Source organism: Pseudoliparis swirei, chromosome 17 (genome assembly GCF_029220125.1).
Source record: "Pseudoliparis swirei isolate HS2019 ecotype Mariana Trench chromosome 17, NWPU_hadal_v1, whole genome shotgun sequence".
In the NCBI taxonomy this organism is placed as follows: Eukaryota; Metazoa; Chordata; class Actinopteri; order Perciformes; family Liparidae; genus Pseudoliparis; species Pseudoliparis swirei.
The window spans coordinates 18,584,446-18,604,584 of NC_079404.1; the positions used below are offsets into that span (position 1 = coordinate 18,584,446).

Here is a 20,139-nt window from a genome sequence, read left to right on the forward strand (position 1 = left end):
CAAAAAACTGATGAATAAAGTATCTATTCATAGTCCTATATAAAAAATACTTAAAATACCAAAAACAAGTATGAGCGCCAATACGTTTGTACTTTGACTTTTTTTTATAGAAATATCAGTATTGTAGAAATACAATATTCCGACATTCTGGTAATAATACGCTTCCTTTCATAAATGAGTCAAATACGTATTTTATCTCTGGTTGTGCATTTTATTATTCTTAGAGTTCGACTTCAGATGTTCTCATTACAATACGATCGCCCCAAACCCAAAGCAAATGTTGTATAAACTGTTTATGTTTTACTCATTCATCCCTGGAGCGTCTACTCGGGGAACATGTCTAAAGCATGGTTTCATTCAATATTGTAAGTTTTTTTTTAAAAGTTTAGATTATGGTCTCCCTTCAAGGAGAAAAACAACAACAACAACAACAACAACAACGACAACAGACTGACTGATGACTTGGTTGCTTTAAAATTCATGTTGCTGTCGGCTCACAGAAGATGTGCCAGTCATCCGGTGAAAATGTTCGTGATCAACATAACCACTAGAGAGCAGCCTTCCCCTTATTATTGCCTTTAGATGTTCATATTGTCAGAGGTGTCTTTCCTCGTTTTCTTTTACCTTGTCTGCATGCGTTTGGAATATGAAGGGGGTTGAAATGTGAGAAAGACAGAGAAAAATGATGAAGTGTGTTTGGCGATATGTTCACTCTGGCTTGTAAATCTTTCTGAAGTCTAGTGCCCACTTCAATGAAAACCACCCCACCCTCCCCAAAACTCCCCCTTCTCTGTAAGCACCGCTCTATGTACTTTCGCCATACCACAGCAACATTCAACTGCACAATGTCTTCAACTAACACCGAGTTCAGATACCTGTGTGTGTTTGTGTGGGGCAGAGAGAAGGGGTTATATATGGCAAGAATGTAAAAATAGATGGAACAAATAAATGAAGAAAGAAAAAAGACTGCTGAAGAGGGCTGTACAAAAAGAGCACACCTTCACAGGAGCCGGCGAGGCGGAGACAAAGATATCTGGCAACAAGGAAAAGAAGGAGAACATTTTCAAGGAAATAACAAGAGAAGGAGTGACATAGGGCCAGGTAAGATGGGTTTTTGTTCAAGCAGCCAGAGGATATAGAATGACTTGTTAGACCATAATAACTTCCTCAATGTCCTCTCAGTGTAATTCTACCCTGTGTTTCCTCTGTGATGGGAAATTATTGTTTTCCTGAGACTCAATGTGCTGCATTGTTTCCTGCTACATTATCTGAATGAGTGGAAAAGGAGTACTAGACAGTAAATGAGACCACAAAAGAAAGATGAGGAAAAATGCATCTATTAATGGAGCATTATCTGGGTAGGTTGATAATCCTTTAGCGGTCATTATTTCTTATATTTGAACGCAAATGTAATAGATGTCATGAAATGTAAAGGTAGAGGTTGAATACTGCTGGAAATAGATACCAATGTGGATCATTTTTCTTTTTCGATCTTTCAACTACAGCTATATTTGCGTAATCTGTGTGAATTAAGCAAATTTTTTCCTCCTAACATTTGTTAATTTTCTCTGGATGTTTCAGCCATGAACCTGAGTTTGACCTTTGCCTTGTTTCTTCTCCTGAGTCTTGACTCTTGTACAACTATGGTGAGTCGAACTTTGTCTGTGTCTTTTGTCTACATTTGCAGAATACCGCACACTCAGCAAACTTTGGTCCACACATTTGTTTCCTTTTTTTTCTCACTTTTTTTGTTTAACTTTTTTTTCACTTTTGGCACACTCAGCACTTTATTTTCCTGGACACTTTAATCTGCTGGAAATTCACTTTGGTCACTGCCTTGTGTATATATTTTGACTCTGTATATTTCGTATTTTTATTTCGTATTTCGTATTGTTATTGTGTTTAATTTTATCTTTTATTAATGCTCTAATATGCACCCGCTGCTGTGATCCTGAAATGTCCCCACTGTGGGACTAATGCAGGAATATCTAATGTAATCTAATCTAAAATATACATCTTCAAATTAACTGACAAATTATGACCTGAAATAGTTTCATGCGCGGATCGTGTGGACATTCAGATATGGTCTTCTCTCACCAGTTTGTTCTTCCGGTCATCAGGAATGTTTTTCGATAGGTGTGTAAATAGCATCTCGAGACCTATTGAAGTGGTCTCCAGTATTTTGGGTCAGCATTGCACCGGTTTCCCATCTCATCTGGGAGGACTTTGGGGGCAGATGTGAACTTGGCACAGACTACAAAGTTGCAATATAAGTTTGCATTTGGGCCGTATGATGTGAAATGGATGTGATATAGAATGTATATCATTTTCATTGTAGATTAGTTTAATGTTGTTGTTTTTTTATATATATTTTACAGCACACCGATTGCAAGAAGTTAATGTTTTACTTTGATTAGGTCATAAGCCTCTTCACCTGTGATGCATCACTCTGATGAAAACAACAAATATGATCGTGTGGAAACACATCCATATGGCTCGTGATCAAAAGTTTAAGACAAGAGGTTTACTTGTTTATGACATGTTTATACTTGAGTTTAGTGCATGCCTGTGGATTGACTTGAAAACAAAACCTTCATTATCATTAGTGTGTGTGTGTGCGTGTGTGCGTGCGTGCGTGTGTGTGTGTGTTTCACAGGGAGACAGAGCTCAGTGCAGACAGAGACAAGCTGAGGAAAGCCTGAGACCATATGTTGGCAGAGTAGAGCCAGGTGAGACTTTAATGTGCAGTACAGCGGAGGAATGCCATTTTCTGCTTGCCTCTATATTTTATAGTGACAAGTTCTGCTTGAGGGTATTTCTTTCTTTTCTCTGGGAAGTCGGAAACAAATACGCATTTTGGGCTGCAGCAAATATTCAATATCCTTTCAGAAGAGCTTTGTGAGCTGCTGAAATGCCACAGTCCAGCGGGGTCTTGGTGCCAGGTAGTTCAGGACAATGGAGTCCTCGTCCCCAAGTGTGTCTGTCCCCAGTCCTGTCCACGGTAAACACATCAAAATTATTCTGTATTTGACACACAAATGTCCTCAAATGCATCCTTAATCCGTATGTAAAGTTGCTTATTCACAGAATGTGTTGATAAAACTTATATGAAACAAAAAAAGATGTAGATTTTTGGTTGAAATCATGAAGGAGAGCAGTTTATTTAATCCAGCTACCTCACATGAAGTTTCAAATTCACTGTACGCACTGGCTCGTGTGATCAGGCAGAGGGCACCAGTGTGCAGTGTTCTGGGAAAGACCTACCGAAACCAGTGTTTGCTGCATAAAGAAGCCTGCAGAAAGAGACGCCGCACTGGACTGGCTCACGCGGGACCCTGTCTGGGTAAACACACACACACACACACACATTGTAATGGGTATTACACACAGTTTCCACTGTGTACTACTCCCCCTGACAAATTAGCTCTGCTATCCTTCTTGATCAGTCCCAAAGGCCAACTGCACTGAGGAGGAGTTAAGCCAGTTTCCATATCGCCTCCTGGACTGGTTTCTGCTCCTGAGTCGAATGGGAAAGTCCTACACACCTGTGGCCCCGCCCCAGAACTGCCTCAGCCACGCCCAGAGGACACAACTAGCACAGGTAGCTGGAACTTGGTGCTCAAAGTGAGACTTAGAGACACCGAACACGATCGTAGAGAACTAAATAGGGGTTAAAATTAAATCCACTACAAAATGTGATGCTAGAGAAGGATATGAGATCCATTGTACTCCCAGTGTAATCAGATACCGAACAGAGAGTTGTTTTTGACACCAGACACCGTCATCGCTGTTGCTCTTCATGCATTGTCCAGCAAGAAATCGATGCTGACAACCGACTGTAAGTGGCAAGTTCTTGTGTTGCCCGTGGTGTGGTCGTCCACAGAATGAGACAGGGGCTCTCAAGAACACCATTTATGAATAGGATTTGGTCAATATTCACTAAATTATTCAATAAGACGACGAATGGAGGGATAAGTTAACATCCTCACCCAAGCCCCCTTGACCTCCTGACCACCAATGCATTAAAAGAAAGCTCATGCATTTTTTTATTTTTACATTATTTATTTTCTTAAAAAAACATGTTTGTGGCACTTCATAGATGTCCAGCATCATTTGCATCGTGGCTTAATTCAAGATCTTGTCTTTCATTATGTCGAGCACACAAATGATCTCTATTTGAACATTCACACAATGACAACGCGATCGTGCTGATGTTCAGACGGTATGTTTTCGGTGTTTAGCGCGTTGGCTTGCTCTGCAGGTATTTGGTCATATACATTTTGACCTGATGGTGGTATTACATGAAAAGTCATGGGGTCATAAAATGTATTATAGCGTTCATCCTCTGAAGACCTTGAATGTCAAATTGCATGGCTGCAGACTAATGGCCAGCAAAGCATATTTACATTAATATTAATATGCAGTGCAAACAAAGAGACATTCAAGTATTTCCACCATTTCTTTTCATCTTTCTTATTCTCTATTTTTAGCAAAATTTACCGAACTGGATAAGAACAGCGATGGGAAGCTGAGCCGCAGGGACCTGAGGAAGCTGCGTTACAAGAGGATGCCTGTGGAGCACTGTGCCTCACCGTTCTTTCAGTCAGTCCCACCTTAGCGAGCGCTACCCGGCACGCCTCAAGGAAGTTTCCACAACGAGAGCAAATAATAAGACTCGCGTAGTTGACTCAACTTTGAATCCATTACATTCAGTGGCATGTTTTTTTCTCCTGAAAATTCAGAAGCAGGTAGCATTCACGTATATCACCTCGTGATTCATTCTTAGTGTTGCATGTATTTTCAGGAAGCCGATAGCATGGGAGAGAAAAACAACAATGATGACATGGCCTATTTGATAAGCTGGCAAAATGATAACCCTCTGCCATAAGGTGACCGTGTAGTCATTAACGTTCGGGCACTGTTGCTCACCGTGTTCATGTCACCATGTCCTCCTGTCACACAAGGTCCATCACGTCAACCTTCTGTCTCTTGCAATATGTTACTTTCCTGCTAATTACTGAAACACCGAGGGTTAAAAATGTCACACGGCGATGCATTTCGCCCCCGCTCTGTGACCAAGTTGCACCTCCCACCATGCTGTTCTCTCTGCACGCCATCCATCTATCCATTCGTCCTCCACGCCAACACCCGCTTCCTGTGTCCTCCTCCCCTCCGATCTCATGACCACACCATCTCTCCATCATCTTACCCCTCCTTCACGTTGAAGCACTTTCTTCCCCCTTTCACTGCTTCCTATACTTTCGTCTTTAAATAGACGTATCCTCTGCCTCCTTCTCTTTCGAGCCTTCCTTCATTTTCACTCATTTTTTTCATCATTCCATCTCTCCCCCTTCTCTACCATCCACTCTTCCAACCCCTCTGTTTCCCTGCCAGTCAGCAGTGACAGGTTTTGTGGGAGTAGGGCTGGCTGTGTCAATGTCAAGCCATTCCCAGCAATGATAATGTTTATTACCCACTGTGTCTCCCGCTGCCCATAGATTAACACAAATGGAAGGAGTACCCTTCAGAGATAACGCTGCAGGGTGAACTGAAAGAAAATGGCTGTTGAAGAACCCCAATGCAGTCGTTCCCATACACTTTATCTGCATGTGCATCTGTCGTGTTGTGTAAGCATGTCACGTGTAACACGGGTGGATGAGAGCGCGAATGCATGCCACGTCACAAGGTTACCGTGTGTTGTATACTGTGTTGTGTTTGCAGGTCATGTGACCGCAACAGGAACAGGAAGGTGACCCTGCTGGAGTGGACGACGTGTCTGGTGGACCGCTCCGAGGCCTGGTTCTACCGATTCATGTGTTAGTCACAACTTGTGTTACTGTTGTTGGAATGTTATTGTAATTCCTCATGGAGACAGATAAAGTACATGAAGGTTATAGCTCACTTAAAGCCTCTTTACTGCATTTATTTTGCATAAAGTTTTCTTTCCAAGTAAATAAAGACAACTGCCTGCAGCATTTTTTATTTGTCTCTACCAAACCGAAATGATTTGTTGTTTTGATTGTTTTATTCACAGCAATGAGAATGGGCTCCCGCAAGCTGTGTCCTTCACTAAAAGAGAACTATCTTTGACATGAAAAGCAGCCATGAACTCCTTCCCGCATGTCTTTTGAACAGTAAAGAACTCTCTGAAGACAACATTGCCACGGTCACCGTTTAAAAGCCACTGGATGGTAGCTCTAGTCTACACACACGGCTCTCGCAGCTGTTTCACGCCGGTGTAACATGGTGACTTATAACACCATCAAGTTTGAATGTCGGCCGCTTGTCTGTGCATTCATGTGTGTAAATAAATGTCTGGACAAACTGACCCCGTCTTGTTAATTACATTCGCTGACATTTGTATATTTGTATTGTAGAAAGAGCAAAGACAATTGGCAATAGTGAGTACCAAATGACATGGCATGCTTTGAATAACCAATTAAAAGGGAGGATGACAGCACTGCAGACGGACAGCGTGATGTTCACTGAATGACAAACTAGATGGGAAACAAAGATACAGGGGGAAAGAATCGCTTCGATGTGACCAGAGAAGAGACAAAGGGATAATAAAGAGGGTGAAGGGGGGAAGTAGAGGAAAGTGTGCACTAGAGGAGAAAGAGGGAGGGAAGGAAGAAGGGAAGCAAAGTGACTGAAGGAAGGAGAGAGAAGTATAAAGTGTGTTTGGGAAAGATGGGAGGATGTAATGCAGTGTAAATGGGGGCTGAGAGTAATGGAGTAATGCATAAAAAATGGATCAGAAAATGAGGGAAAGACTAAGAACGGAGAGTGAGAGGGGGGAAGGGATGGATGAGAACGCGGGAGGAACTGAGGAGAAGAGGAACTGCAAGAAAAAATGTTTTGATGCTGCAAAACATTTCCTATATAGCATCGCTGAGCATGATGCAGAATAAACACTTGACCTCTGTCAAGGGAAAGAAAAAAAGAATCGCATGATTGACTTTTCAGTTCATGTATGCCATTTATAAAACATGCTGCTCCAACAACTCTTGTTGCATCTTGTTTGTTTTGAGTGTGAATGTGTGTGTTCTACTGGTGCTGGTGCTCCAAGATCAACAGGATTGCACTGAGTGCGTTTACATGCAATCGAATTATTGGCTTAGTCGGACTGAAATCGAATTATCCGTTTCATGTAAACACCTTAGTCGGACTATGTGCGGTCCGACTTCGGTCCGATTAACACCCTGGATAGCTCGGTCCGATCCAGTTGATAATTCGACTCTCGCGGCATGTAACTCTGAATTCGATTCGGAACTGGACTTTGCGTCTTTGCGCATGCTCGAGATCCCGCCGCCCTCCTCCTCCCTCCCTCCCATGTCGTGACCCGGAAGTCGAAAGAGACGATAGATTAAATTCTCCGTGTACCTTCGGCGACGGCGTCTTCTCTCCGTTATCAACTCAGCCAATAGCGCCATTTGCATTCGCTGTACTCCTATTAACACCATGGAAGAATAGTAGAGGGATGTAGCTTCGCCTTGCTCTCTGTTCGCCATCTTTCTCCAAATGTTGTTGTTGGTGGTGGTGAAGAGGTCAAGCGGAAATGGCCGTATCACCACGAGTTGTAATGAAAACAGCGCCACCTATCGTATCGGATATGACATGCTTTCAAAGGCCAATGATTCGAATTACTTACTGCCATGTATATTGGGATAACAGCAAATCCCCCAAAAGATAGCATAGTCCGACTAAAGCAAGATTCGAATTATACCATCATGTAAACGCACTGACTCTGACTGAGAGGGCAGTTGTAGATTGATCCATCTAATACCCTTGCCTTTCTGTCACACACACACACGCACAAACTGTTCACCTCCATTCCTGTCGTGCCCTGTCACACCCCATTTGGATATTAAAGAAGAGACATATATGTGTGCCACCCACCTCTCTAACCTTGTTCTCTCCCCTCCTCCTCCTTTTGGTGCTGATCAGAGATCTGATCTGTGATGGCTTGCTGGCATCATTTTCTCTCTTTCTCTCCCTCTCTCTTTCTCTTTCTCTCTCTCTCTTTCCCAAGGGACTCTGACAGCACAGGAGCAGATGGGCGGCTGGTGATGACATGTTGTTAAAAATAAGGATTCCTGTGAACCCGTTGTCAACTAACACCCTCCCTCATGTCCCCCCATTTCATCTCATCTCTCTCTGTCAATTTCGCATGTTCGCTTTCTCTCACTGCCAGTCACTCGTTCTCTCTTTGCTTGTACACCACTGTCCATGGCAGCTTTTACTCACAAAAGCCAACTAACTATGGCAGCAAAAGCACGCAGCCCGAGCCCCCCCCCCCCCCCCCCCCCGACGCCCAGAACGTGATATTTAATACATGGTTGTCATAAAGATGGCCCTGCTTGCATTATGCATGGCTTGTAAGAAGACATCCATAATAGATGAAAAGGCCAGTTTTGCAGTTTATTCTCATGCAATTACGCCAAATGAAATTTTAACTCTGACTTTATGTCGCTCTCTGTGCGGATGGAGTTTGTCCGGCGACTGTACGTCGATCAAGTATTTAAACAGCAACACAAGAGGAGAGTAGCTTTGCAGATCAAAAGAAATATTCAGGCCAGTCACGATGGCGGTGAAACAGAGAGAGGAAGTGTATGAAAGCTTGTGAGTGTGTGTCACCCAAGCTTGGGCATCAATTCCAAATCTGACAGATGTCCGACAGATGTCTAAAGTCAGGCGACAACGTGTTTCTAAAATCACAAGAAAGTCCAGTAAAGGGTCCTCGCTCCAAAACATATATAGCTACCATATTGTTTGATACATATGTTGTATTATTCTTTGAAGTAGTGTTGAGGACAGAGAAAGAGAGGGAGGGAGCGAGGGGGTCTCTCAGATTTTAGCTTCCGGTCAGACAATATTCCCTCAGGGTTGAGTGGGTCCCATTCATAGCGACCTCAATAGCCCTACACTGAAGTACCTGCTGAACGAGAGAGAAAAGGCCCCATTCGAGAACGGGAGGGGGCAGTTAGCACACAATGTGGTGAGCCTCTTTCTATTTTCCTAATGATATTGATTAAAGAGCTCAGAAGAGAGAGAGGGAGCCATACATGAGGCCCATCATTGTGAGGAGAAGAGATGGCGGGTGGGGTTGGGGAGCTACTGATATGAATGCTCCCAATTCCTCTGAGATCTGCACTTGGCCGATAGGTGGATGACCTCAAGCCTTCAATATGGATGTGCATATGCAGACTTTAGAGGTCGTCGTTGTCCTGTTCAATCCGTTGTGCCCTCGCGATGGCATGCAGACGCACAGGTTTTTATTTGAACTCTATGCAGACGAGAGGATTCGTTTTGAAACCAAGCCGAAGCTAACCAGCTCCAAGAAACAGTGGGAGACAATGAACATGGGAGCAGAAATATCCTCAGGTTTAGGCAACACAACTATCATTTGGTTTAGGAAGGGATCATTCTTTGGGTCAAAATAAACCCTTTATAGCAAAGAGCCCTGAAGGCAAACTTCTCTAATTTGCAGAAACAACTAGCATGGCACGCTCACTACCTGCCAAGAAATTGTCTTGCGCATAACCCCCAGTTAGACATTTGTACACTACAGTTTTGTATTGATTAAACAAACATATGATCAAGTTTTAATTAGTAGTGTATTGTGTTACCTTTGGACAGAGAGAGGCTAAGTGGTTAAGCCTGTTTCACGTCCTCATGCTAAGCTAAGCTAAGCTAAGCATCATCTGGCTCCAGCTCCCCGTACAGATGTGACAAAGGTAGAGTATTTATCCTTTCATCGAAACCTTGTGCTCAAGTCTATCTAGACTTTTTAGAGTGAGTTTAAAACTGTATTTAACTAGAATGTAATTAACTTTGTATGCAAGTAGATAAACCTTATTTTTACATTTCAATTATGTGTTCTAGTTTAGTGTTTAGCTTGTTGTCAATTTTTTTGTAAGTAGAGCATTTCACTGCAATCAGACTTGTGTATTTATTTTTTTCATATATTTGTTATTTACTTTTTGAAAGACCAGGTCCCTCAATGTATTCAAAACTACATGCATGTTAAAATCCACTTAAATCCCCAAAAGACATTACTCACATTTGACAAAGAGCAAACTAACTTCATTGTAAAACTTTGACTGGTGGTTCTCTGAGTCGCATGAAGTACAAAATAATATGAGATAAGTTATCAAATTAGTCGTACTCAGCTATGTAACGATGATTGTGCATCCTTCACAATTTTCTTATTTCTTATCTCCTTAATTTTTTGGGGCGATTTTATCGAAAATATGACATTTAAAGTAAATGTTATGGAGCTGCAGCACTGTAAAAAACGTTAAGAAAGTTACATTTTACTATCTGTTTTGATTAATCATTCAAGCGCAAAGAATATTTGCATAAATCCATTAAGCCTCTCGGCTGTCCTTCCAAATTAAGTCCAAAGTCTAAGCACCTTATTGAACAATTGATTAGGGCTCAAGGGCAGTGTGACCTCCACCATGCGGTCTGAAGCCTTCTCCTTCAGAAGTTATCAGATCAACCAGAAAATGGTTAATGTCGGCTATTCAACTTCTACATCACCTCCCCTTTCCCTAATGCTGCTTTTGACAACTCCCCCCCCCCCCCCCCCCCCACACACACCTCTTCCCCCCTTTCAGCGGCCTCCCCGCCAGCCCCCTCACACTCACCCACTCACTCCCTCACTCTCAGATTGCACACAAAAACACACACACGATCCCACGTGAGCCCATTCGGATCGCAAGTGAGCTCTGTTCACCACCACAGGAGGTAAACGGAGGGAACAAGTGAAAAGAAAAGGAGGTGGAACAAACTGTGGCGGAGGGAAAACAAGAAGAGGAGCGAGGGACACAGCCTCCACTCACCGGATGACATTCACACAGTGTTGAGCAGGACAAGCCTCCACGTGTGAAGGGCTCACAGACTGAGAGTGAGAAGAGTGTCTGGGGAGCCTCGCACGGCACCAGAGCTGGGACCGCCCCAGAGGCACACCTGAGCCCTGAAGAGACACCACCTGAAGAAGGGAGTGAGCAGCACCTCCTGGGAGACGGAGTCAGAGGAACACCCAACAGCAACCTGCTGTCGCTCCTCCTCTCCTCGCTACCGACTCTCGTCCCCTCCCCCTCCTCCCCCTTCTCCTCCTCCATCATCTTCTCTCCCTCTCTCATTTGATCCCATCCCTCACTTCCTGAGTAGGAGAGGGAGAGCGTGCATTGAGGCAAGGTAAGGATGCATGCATGTTGTTGTCCTTGCAAAGTGTATGTGTGTGTGTGTGTTTGAGAGAGAGTGTGTGTGTGTGTGTGTGAGTGTGTGTGCATGCGTGCGTGTGTCTGTCTCATATTTCAACTAGATATTTAAGTCAGCAACTTGTTCTTTGGATCAGTTATTTGTGTGTTATAGTGTATGTGTGTGTTTGTGTGTGTGCGTGCGTGTGTGTTTGTGTGTGTGTATTCGGAGGTTTTTTTTAAAAGCCGCAGACGCAGTGTTTTTTTCAGTTGTTGCAGTATAGTTTTCGTCCTGACAGCGTGTTTGACGGCTGTGCTCATCTCTATTTTATTGCTCACTTTGTCTGTCTTTTCTCTCTTCTCTTGTCATTAGAAAGGAAAAGTCATAAAGTATGTATTGAGAAAGGCCATGACACTGTACTAAAGAGTGAGAGATGCAGGCACAGAGGGACAATGAAAGTAATGAAGACAGGAGAGGGGTTCAAATATTCAAATGAAGACACATTGAGGTAGAAAATCAGCCGTAAAATCCTATCAAGTTCCATTGTCATTGTATTTTTCCCCGCCATCGTCTCGTCAACCCAGACCCATGAACCACAGGCCAGTTCTTTGCTCATAGTAGTTTTGGGGGGGACAACGGATCCTGCAGGGACCACCCCATGCCATTTAATCTGCCCCTGCCCACAGATAACAGAAGGCAGATGGTCCTGCCAGAGCACCGGGAGAGAGAAGATAGTGAATACATTGTGCAGACAGATAACACACAGCACTCAACCTGTACCTCCGAAACTGAGCCTGCATCTTCTAAATGAGGGGGGCTAGACGAAGCGAGAAGCAGGCAAAAAGGGAAGGGCAGAGAAGGAGAGTAAGAAAAAGACAAACAGAGCAGGGTTAAAATATCAGTATTTACAACCCAAACAGTATTTATACAGTCGGTTGACAATCTGGGATAAACATAACGGAAGAGAGAGTGAGCGGGACCATCGAAGTCAAGAGCTCCTGTGTTTAAAGGGGAGTGTGTATATATTTATAGCGGGTGGTGGTTAAGCTCTCTCTCTCTGTAAGACACAGCCTTTTGCTTTATGAAAATTCAATTGGCCATAATTTGCTGAAGAGCCGTATGTATATTTCATCAGCGGGAGCATTTTGAAGAAACTAGCCCGCCAAGATTTTATTTCTGTCTTTTTTATCAAGCCTGAATGGGGGTGTGAAGTTGTGCAGCCGTCTGTTAATAAATGTGACACATGAGACCCATTCGACATGGGGGTAAAAGTAAACACCTTCTGGCTAAAACACCATAACCAATTCATTGCGACCCTTGTTGCATGGCAATGCCCCCCCCCCCCCGTCTGATTCCAATCTTCTCTTTTCCAGTTGCACTTTCTCCTCTTTTCCTCCCTCCGTCTCATTCCCTCTAATTACTGATCCGACATCCTCCTCTTCTTGTTCTCCATTTCACCCAGGCTTCACTTCCCCTTGCAGCCTCCTTTTCCTCTCCTCCCTCCCCTCCCATTGCAATCTGCCTCTCACCCATTGCATGTCTCTCAGTTAAAGCTTTATGGGTCGTTCGCTCCCTCCCCGCTCTTTCTCTGCAAGGATAATGAGCAGACGCCTCTGTGCGACTTTGTAGCTGTGCGACGGTTTGCGAGTCTGTATCTCCCCGTGTCCCGGGGCCCCGAAAGACTCAGATGTGCCGTGTGTAGCCGCCCCCATGGTTCCACTGTGATTGTCATCTGATCTTTAGGGCGCAGCACTGACATAATATACCTTGTTAGAGGAAGGCGGGGAGTGTGTTTGTGAAAACTGTGACTTTGAACAAATGTGATTTCTCTGGGGAGAAAGAGGAACAGTGAGACCCGTAATCATCCTATACACACTATCACTAAATCACAGCCACACACACAGACTCACAATCACAAACCCATATATATATACAGATAAGAAAGATCAGAAAAAACTGTAAAAGAGTGTGAACTAAATATATAAAAGATAGGAACGATACAGAAACAGAAAAGAAGCGGCTACAAGCTCTTGTGAGGTGTTTCATGCAGATTGGATCTGAGCACCTGCAGGTGTTGTTTGTGTACCTTGCGACACATCAGCATGGCGTCACTTTTCTCCTGATAAAATGGCTGCTGAGACCTCTAATGTACTCCCCCGACTAAAAATAGAAATGTCAATGTAAAGGCATTGACTTCAGAGTGATTAGAAAGCCTGCACTTTTGCACTTTGAAAAGTACTTTTTTTTCAAAGTGAGTTTCAAACTGTGCTATACCCCCACACACAGTAATATAGCATGGCACGCTCTATTCCTCTGCATGAATAATTCTGTCTGAATAGGAGCGGGTGTTTCTTCACATCATTGAATCGCTGCAGCTCTTTAGTGTCTGCATCGTACAGTAGAAGTTTAACTGAGTATATTTGTGTGCATCACTGTGTGTGTGGTGTCTGTGTGTGTGTGTGCTGTGTTGCCGATGCGCTCCGATTGATGACCTTGACCTTTCCACCATGTGTTCTCAGAGCCCCGGAGACATCCACGACGTGGTGACTGAGGAAAGTCAAAGAGCGATCGAAGCAGACAGCAACAACCAGCGATGGCCCTCAGGTCCCTGGCCTGGTGCCTCGGGGCAGCTTTGGCTCTGTTTGGTGGCTCTCCGTGGGCCCAGGTGCACTCCGCCCTGGCATCTGAGAACGAGGTGCCACTTCGCCCGACGACATGGCTCCCGGAAGGAAAGCTCACCTCTGTGACTCTCCCCAAAGGACGAACTCGCAGGTTGGTCAACGGAGCGGACGAAGCAATACCAAGCAATACCAAGCAATATGAAGTGCTCTAGTTGTGAACGTGAAACTTATCTTATACTAATACATCATAGTGTATTTGTTGATTACCTTCACATTGAAAATGCGGAAGGTTATGTTTTGATCGCTGTGTATTTATTTTTTTATTTTTTTTATTATTTATTTTTTTATTTGTATGCGTGTTACTCGCATAACACAAAAGTATTAAACCAAATCGCATGAAATTTGGTGGGATGATTGGTTATTATCCGGGGACCATTTGCTTAGATTTTGGGATCGATCGGGTCAAAGGTCAAGGTCAAGGTCATGAAAAGGTCAAAATCTTCTTGAATCGCATGAAATTTGGTGGGATGATTGGTTATTATCCGTGGACCATTTGATTAGATTTTGGGATCAATCGGGTCAAAGGTCAAGGTCAAGGTCATGAAAAGGTCAAAATCTTCTTTTTACCATAGTGCGGTCGATTTTTATCCAATTGGCATGCAACTAATGCCAAAATGTTCATAATTCAATGCCCAATCTTGTGATATGCGAAGGTATGCGCTCTACCAAGTGCCCGTTCTAGTTATATTATGTATAATTAATCAGAATCTGAAAGTAAGTTATCAAATATAAAGTAAAACGTAAAACATTTCCCTCTTAAATATGCTGGTGTTTCAGTGTAAGTTAAAGTAAAGTACCTCAAAACAGAATTAGTGTATGAACTGTCCACCACTGGCTGTGACTGACAGTAAAGATGTTTTTTTAAACCCAAGACCTTATTAAATTACTCCATAACCGTCATCAAATGTTCCCTTGTTTGCAGTTCATGTAAGGCTTATGAATACATCTTGAAACCTGCTCATCAGATGTTCCCCTTTTTCCACTTCAGTAACAAGTCACCAGCCATCCGCCAACCACCGCTTTGGAGACGGTGGCTGATTCCAGCACCAGTGTAGCGAGAGGAAGCGGAGCCCATTTGGCCTGAACCCTACATAACAGTGCCAGTGCCTGCTTTCTGAAACTGGGAGCTAAAAAAATTGAGAATCGCAGCTCCCTTTGTGCTGCAGTCTGTCCGCCGGTGCAGACATGCAGAACCACGCGGCAAATAATGGAGGGAAAACACTGATACCGAAATGAATCACTCTATTAAATAAGCCGCAAAGCGTCCTTGAGAATGACAGCGTTGCACATCTGTTTGGGAACCGCCACCATCTGCACACAGTCATAAATAATGATGTTTGTAAGGACGGACAACTCATATTTACAAACAAATAACCGCATAGTTGCTTTTTATTCTTGAAAGGTAACTGGCTGTGAAGAAATGACATGTTACAGAACTGTTTGGGTAAAAAAAAAGAGACAGGCTTCATGTTCAGGCGTCCTTGGGGAGGAGAGCAGTTCAACACTGACTCAAGAGTTAACAACGGTTATTATTCAAATTAAAATAAGACCAGACTGCCATAGCAGGAATGGTAAATGTCATTTAACTGCAAATTTAAAATGCAAATCTCTTATCCAACATGCGATAACATCGAGTCACAATGAGGGACGTAGTAGTTTCTATGCAAAGCACGGCCCCAGATAGTTACAGCAAACAGGCAGATATCCATCGGTCAATGCAGCCTTATCATCTGATCCCAGGTCACCTCTCCTGATCTGCTATCAAATGACCGATCGGCGTGTCGGCAAATGGAAAGACAGCGACTGGCGACCGCTGCCACGTTGGAATCGTCAAAGCCAACCGGCAGATCGTCCAGCGAAATGAAAGAATGTTGCACAGTATACACCGGAAGACGATCATCTTCCCATTCATCACCTCGCAGCTGGATGGAAACAGGATGTTATCTTTGTGACATTCCCTGCGATGAATCACAAACAACTTTGTTGCGGTTATCGCGGCTGTTTCTCCTCAGGCTGTACTTCACGCTGAAGAAGAAGGCTCCGGCGATGTCGGTGACTGTCAGCCCCTGTGACCTCCCCATCGAATGGAGCTTGGCAGCCCGCACCCTGAAGGACAAACCCCGCAAGAGCCTGCAGTGTGAGTGAACAGCGAGACCTGCACCCGCGTTACCCCGAAGACCACCGCTGCATCTAGCTTAGCCAGACAATCAATTCGATATTATCATAAGAAATACGGGTTTAGTAGAGGGCAAATACTCTAGTTTCCCTTTGGAGAAGAGAGTTTGTAGTAAAAATGATGGTCAAACTATTCCACGTCTTGTGAGGTTTATTGGTTTTAGCATTGCTTGTTTGTCCTTGTGTGTGCAGCCTGGAGGTCAGAGCTTTAATTTACTGCTGCCGTTCTAACATTTATAGACCAATAAACGGATTCCCTTCATCCAATCATATAACAGCTGAGGCCTTAATTTATTTTTTCAAAATGAGATTGTCTCCAAATGTCTTTGTCACCACTTCTGAGGTGGATAAGACAGATGACACACATTGTGCCGGCTTGTTTCAACTCAAAGCGCAAGAAACGCGATACATTCATGATAAATGCCAAACCACTATCGCTGACATGGTGATCACATCTGGTTGTCACACTGACACAAATATTATGTGAAGCGTTGGATTTGGATTTCTGAATCTCATAAAACATTCAATATATTCTGAGTAGTTTGTGCTTTTTTATCCAATCAAACAAATCAAATAACCTCAGGAAATTCAAATGTTCGAGAGCATTCGAATTACAAAAAGGCTTAAAACCAAAATGCTCGATGTAAATCATAGGCATCACATTTATAAGCTAAGTCGGTGCAGATTTCTGGAAAAGACAACATACCTCAGAGTGTTCCATAAACACCTTTTCCAGGTTAACTAAAAAGGCTTCTCTACTTGGTAAAATGACATTATGAAGTTATAAAATGACACATGAATCATTCAGACAGTGGGTTTGTGGGTCCCCGTCACCACACTAAATTATTCACTTTGATTCTGTAACATTTGGTCTCATTTGAGAAGCAATTTCTCATCTCGAAAAGCGATGAACAGTGGAGACGGGGGTTTTCCGGGTTAATTTGACGGTTGCGTTATTAAAGTGAAGGGCGTGTACTTCATAATGACAATAGCTTTAGGTATGAATGGAAACAACTAGCAATCATTTTTGAAGTGGCATTTGACATTGTATTTATTTATTTGTTCCTTGATGAGGCGTTAAAATTTTCTTTATATCAGCCAGTTTCGGTGCGTTGTTTATTGTTCTTGTTTTATGCAGCTTGCAGTGCTTAATGTTTTCATGCCGCCCCCAGAATATGTGTGCTTCTAGAAGTGTAACTGTTCACACACCAGGTAACAGAGCAGAGAGGTTTCCTGTAGTGAAGGTCTTTGTCTGCAGTGAAGGTCCAACATCCAAACGAAGAAGCAACAATCAACCACTCATTGATCATTCACATGTGAAGAGATGTGTTTTAATGTTCTCTTCCTTTTCTCTCAGGGAGCACCAAAAAGAGTGTGCCTGAGGTGTGGTGGCGAGGACCTGGGACTGAGGAGGAAATGCACAGTTTCACAGGCAATGCAGTTGACACCTACACGGGTCCTTCCTATCCGCAGACTTCCATCTACATCCTGAGGCTGCGCTCCAAACAGGAGATCACCAGAGCTACAGTGTACCTCCATGAAGGCCTGGGGCCCTCGGGCGCCTTCCCTCTCCTCCCAGCTGACCCCAGAGTGCACACATTGGGTGTCGGCATGACCAGCGTCACCCTCAGCTGGGCGGCCAGTGCCTCGGTAACCAGCCTCCCTCAGACGCCAAAAGACTACGACTACTGTGTCCTTGTCAACGCTCGGCAAAACCACCCCAGTCTTTGTGCTGCCCAAGAGAGCGCGGGAAAAAAGACGGAAGAGAAACGACAAAAGGAGGAGAGGAAGAGAGTGACCGTGTGGCCCATTCTGAAACAGTGGTGGTGGCAGCAGTGGGACTCTTATCCGGAAGCCCAGAGTCCACCTTCCTCCCTCGCTGATGAATATGCTGATCTCCAGTGTGCCTGCCGGGGGACGGAGAGTGTGTGCACCGTCTCTGAGCTCCTGCCCGACACCCAGTATTACTTTGACGTCTTTGCGATCGACGGGCTGAACGGGACCAGCGTGGCGTACAAGGGGACATTTGCTCGGACGCACGAGGAGGCTCGGGCGTCCATCATCACTCTGAGAGAAGGGGAGCTGAGGTGGGTGACCTTCCGCGACAGAGGCTCCAACTCAGAGCAGCTCTTCAGTTTCCTTCCCCGTGGCGGACAGCAGAGTGGCCTCCTCACCTTGCAGAGCTGCGGTGCAGGTGAGAAGGTCAAGGTCACTGTGTCCAGGAAAGGTCAGGTTTTGACCTCACGGGCGGTGGGGGGGGATTTAGTGCACATTTGGCTCCAGGGAAGTCCGTCCTATCTCATCCATTTGGAGAGAGAAGGAACTTCCACGGACCCAGCTCTCCCCGGAGGTCGTATGGCTTCGGTCAAAATGCAGACCTCCTCAGCGTATCACCGCAGAGGGGTCCCATCTCTGCCCTCCACCTTGCAGATAAAATCCTTCAACCGGTTGCGTGGTTGCAACAGTGTCACCCTGGCGTGGATGGGCACAGAAGAAAGGAGTTTGTACTGCGTGTACCGCAGAAAGCTGGCGGACCGTGAGACTGAGGCGGGGGGAGCATCAGCTCAAACCGCCCCCTGTCTGGGACCAGAGTCCCGCTCTGACACCGAGAGGGTTCTCTGCAAGTATTTCCAGGAGCTGAATCCTCGGCGGGCCGTCACTACAGCTGTGATCGGGGGCCTGGAGCCAGGGATGGCCTACGTGTTTGATGTCTATCTAATGAGACGCTGGGGGATCCCTATCAAGTACGCCAGTAAGATGGTAAAGACCAGAAAGGAATGCTGAGTTGCCGCCCCCTAAAGGAGGGTTTTTAGACTGTCCCAGTTTAGGGGAAAACTCATCAGCCATGGACATGCTGAAAAGGCTGACCATGAGAACGAAGCCATTTGACTGTTGTGGAGAGACTGTTACCATAACAAAGAAATATTCCCCGAAGAGGAGGAGCAATGGTTTTTATTCAAACTCCGCTCGCACTATGCAAGTGGATGGAAAGCATATGAGAAGGATTTGCACACCAGCAGAAGTTCATCACATTTACAATACAACTCTTGTGCTGTTGTCATTTTGTTTTTCATTGTTGATCATGGTAATGATGTGCCTGTTGTCCAAGTTCTTACTTTGTGTCGGAGTACAAAGGACAGAATCGGTTTGTGATGACAGAACAAATACAAAAACAACAACAGAGACTGTGCCAAATATGCAACAGAAACAGATGGGGCAATAATTGGATAACATCTGAGAACGGGGGGCTTTGCCGTGTATATCTCCAGTGCTGCATATTGTACAGGCTTATAAACACAGATGGGTGCAATTTACAGATGCTTAGTTCAAAGTCAGTGTGTATCTTTGTGTTCTGCTTTCGCATGAAGCAGTGAAAAATACTTAGTGACTTGCCTCATTGTCTTTGATGTATTCGTGTGCTGCTTCAAACGCACTAATAAATACTAGGGTATCTGTACGTTCTTGACTGAGTGACGCATGTATGGAAACTGGATTGTCAAATTAGATTTATTTTTTTGCAACAAAATTTTTTCAGATAGCTTTCACTTTTACTGTACTAGATGGAGCTTTGTGCAGCTCAAAGCCATATTAATATATGACATTAAATTCCTTTTTGTATAGATTAAACGTGTTTATTTTGTAAATATAGATGGGGTTGCCTTGGAAAGACCCAGGTTGTAATTACAGAATAACTGAAATACTGTATTCTCTGTTGCTTGGACCCTGCATTGTCAAATATGTATCTTTCTGAAAGACAAAATGGTCCATTTGCTGTCCAGTAATTCCATTTTTTCATATTTACCAAACAACCCATGGCTGCAAAATATAAATCAAATATTACCCTCAGACATATTTACACTACTTTAGCATAAATATTACCTAAGACATATTTACACTATTATTTAAGTAAGTAAAGTGTGTCAATAAAGAGTCATGATAGTGTTAAAATAGGTTAAGTCACGTTCAGTTTATGATATACGTTTAGGATCAATGATACAAAAGTGTGAGTTTAGATTGTAATCCTGATTCAATTGTTAATCGAATCAGGAGTAAATGTAATATAAAAATAAGGTTT

The 20,139-nt window shown here is 43.9% G+C and overlaps 2 protein-coding genes across 2 annotated transcripts; both read left to right on the forward strand.

Annotated features, from left to right (window-relative positions):
* The first annotated feature begins 1,001 nt into the window (after positions 1 to 1,001).
* On the forward strand, positions 1,002 to 6,328 carry sparcl2 (SPARC-like 2). Its single transcript, XM_056434991.1, has 8 exons — positions 1,002 to 1,101; positions 1,582 to 1,646; positions 2,657 to 2,729; positions 2,890 to 3,001; positions 3,225 to 3,343; positions 3,447 to 3,601; positions 5,722 to 5,816; positions 6,035 to 6,328. Exons 2-7 carry the CDS (start codon positions 1,584 to 1,586, stop codon positions 5,728 to 5,730), a joined length of 531 nt encoding a protein of 176 aa, XP_056290966.1. The 5' UTR covers positions 1,002 to 1,101; positions 1,582 to 1,583; the 3' UTR covers positions 5,731 to 5,816; positions 6,035 to 6,328.
* Positions 6,329 to 11,134: 4,806 nt separating this feature from the next.
* ndnfl (neuron-derived neurotrophic factor, like) lies at positions 11,135 to 19,517 on the forward strand. The gene is made up of 4 exons (XM_056434976.1): positions 11,135 to 11,205; positions 13,728 to 13,980; positions 15,902 to 16,026; positions 17,422 to 19,517. The coding sequence occupies exons 2-4, from the start codon at positions 13,802 to 13,804 to the stop codon at positions 18,846 to 18,848; spliced, it is 1,731 nt and encodes a 576-aa protein (XP_056290951.1). The 5' UTR covers positions 11,135 to 11,205; positions 13,728 to 13,801; the 3' UTR covers positions 18,849 to 19,517.
* The last annotated feature ends 622 nt before the right edge of the window (positions 19,518 to 20,139 follow it).

Coding starts and splice junctions, on each gene's coding strand:
- sparcl2 (XM_056434991.1), top strand. CDS start 1,584: ATGAACCTGAGTTTGACCTTTGCCTTGTTTCTTCTCCTGAGTCTTGAC. Junction 3,002..3,224: donor TGTCCCCAGTCCTGTCCACG/GTAAACACATCA, acceptor TCGTGTGATCAG/GCAGAGGGCACCAGTGTGCA. Junction 3,344..3,446: donor TCACGCGGGACCCTGTCTGG/GTAAACACACAC, acceptor CTTCTTGATCAG/TCCCAAAGGCCAACTGCACT.
- ndnfl (XM_056434976.1), top strand. CDS start 13,802: ATGGCCCTCAGGTCCCTGGCCTGGTGCCTCGGGGCAGCTTTGGCTCTG. Junction 13,981..15,901: donor CCCAAAGGACGAACTCGCAG/GTTGGTCAACGG, acceptor GTTTCTCCTCAG/GCTGTACTTCACGCTGAAGA. Junction 16,027..17,421: donor ACCCCGCAAGAGCCTGCAGT/GTGAGTGAACAG, acceptor CTTTTCTCTCAG/GGAGCACCAAAAAGAGTGTG.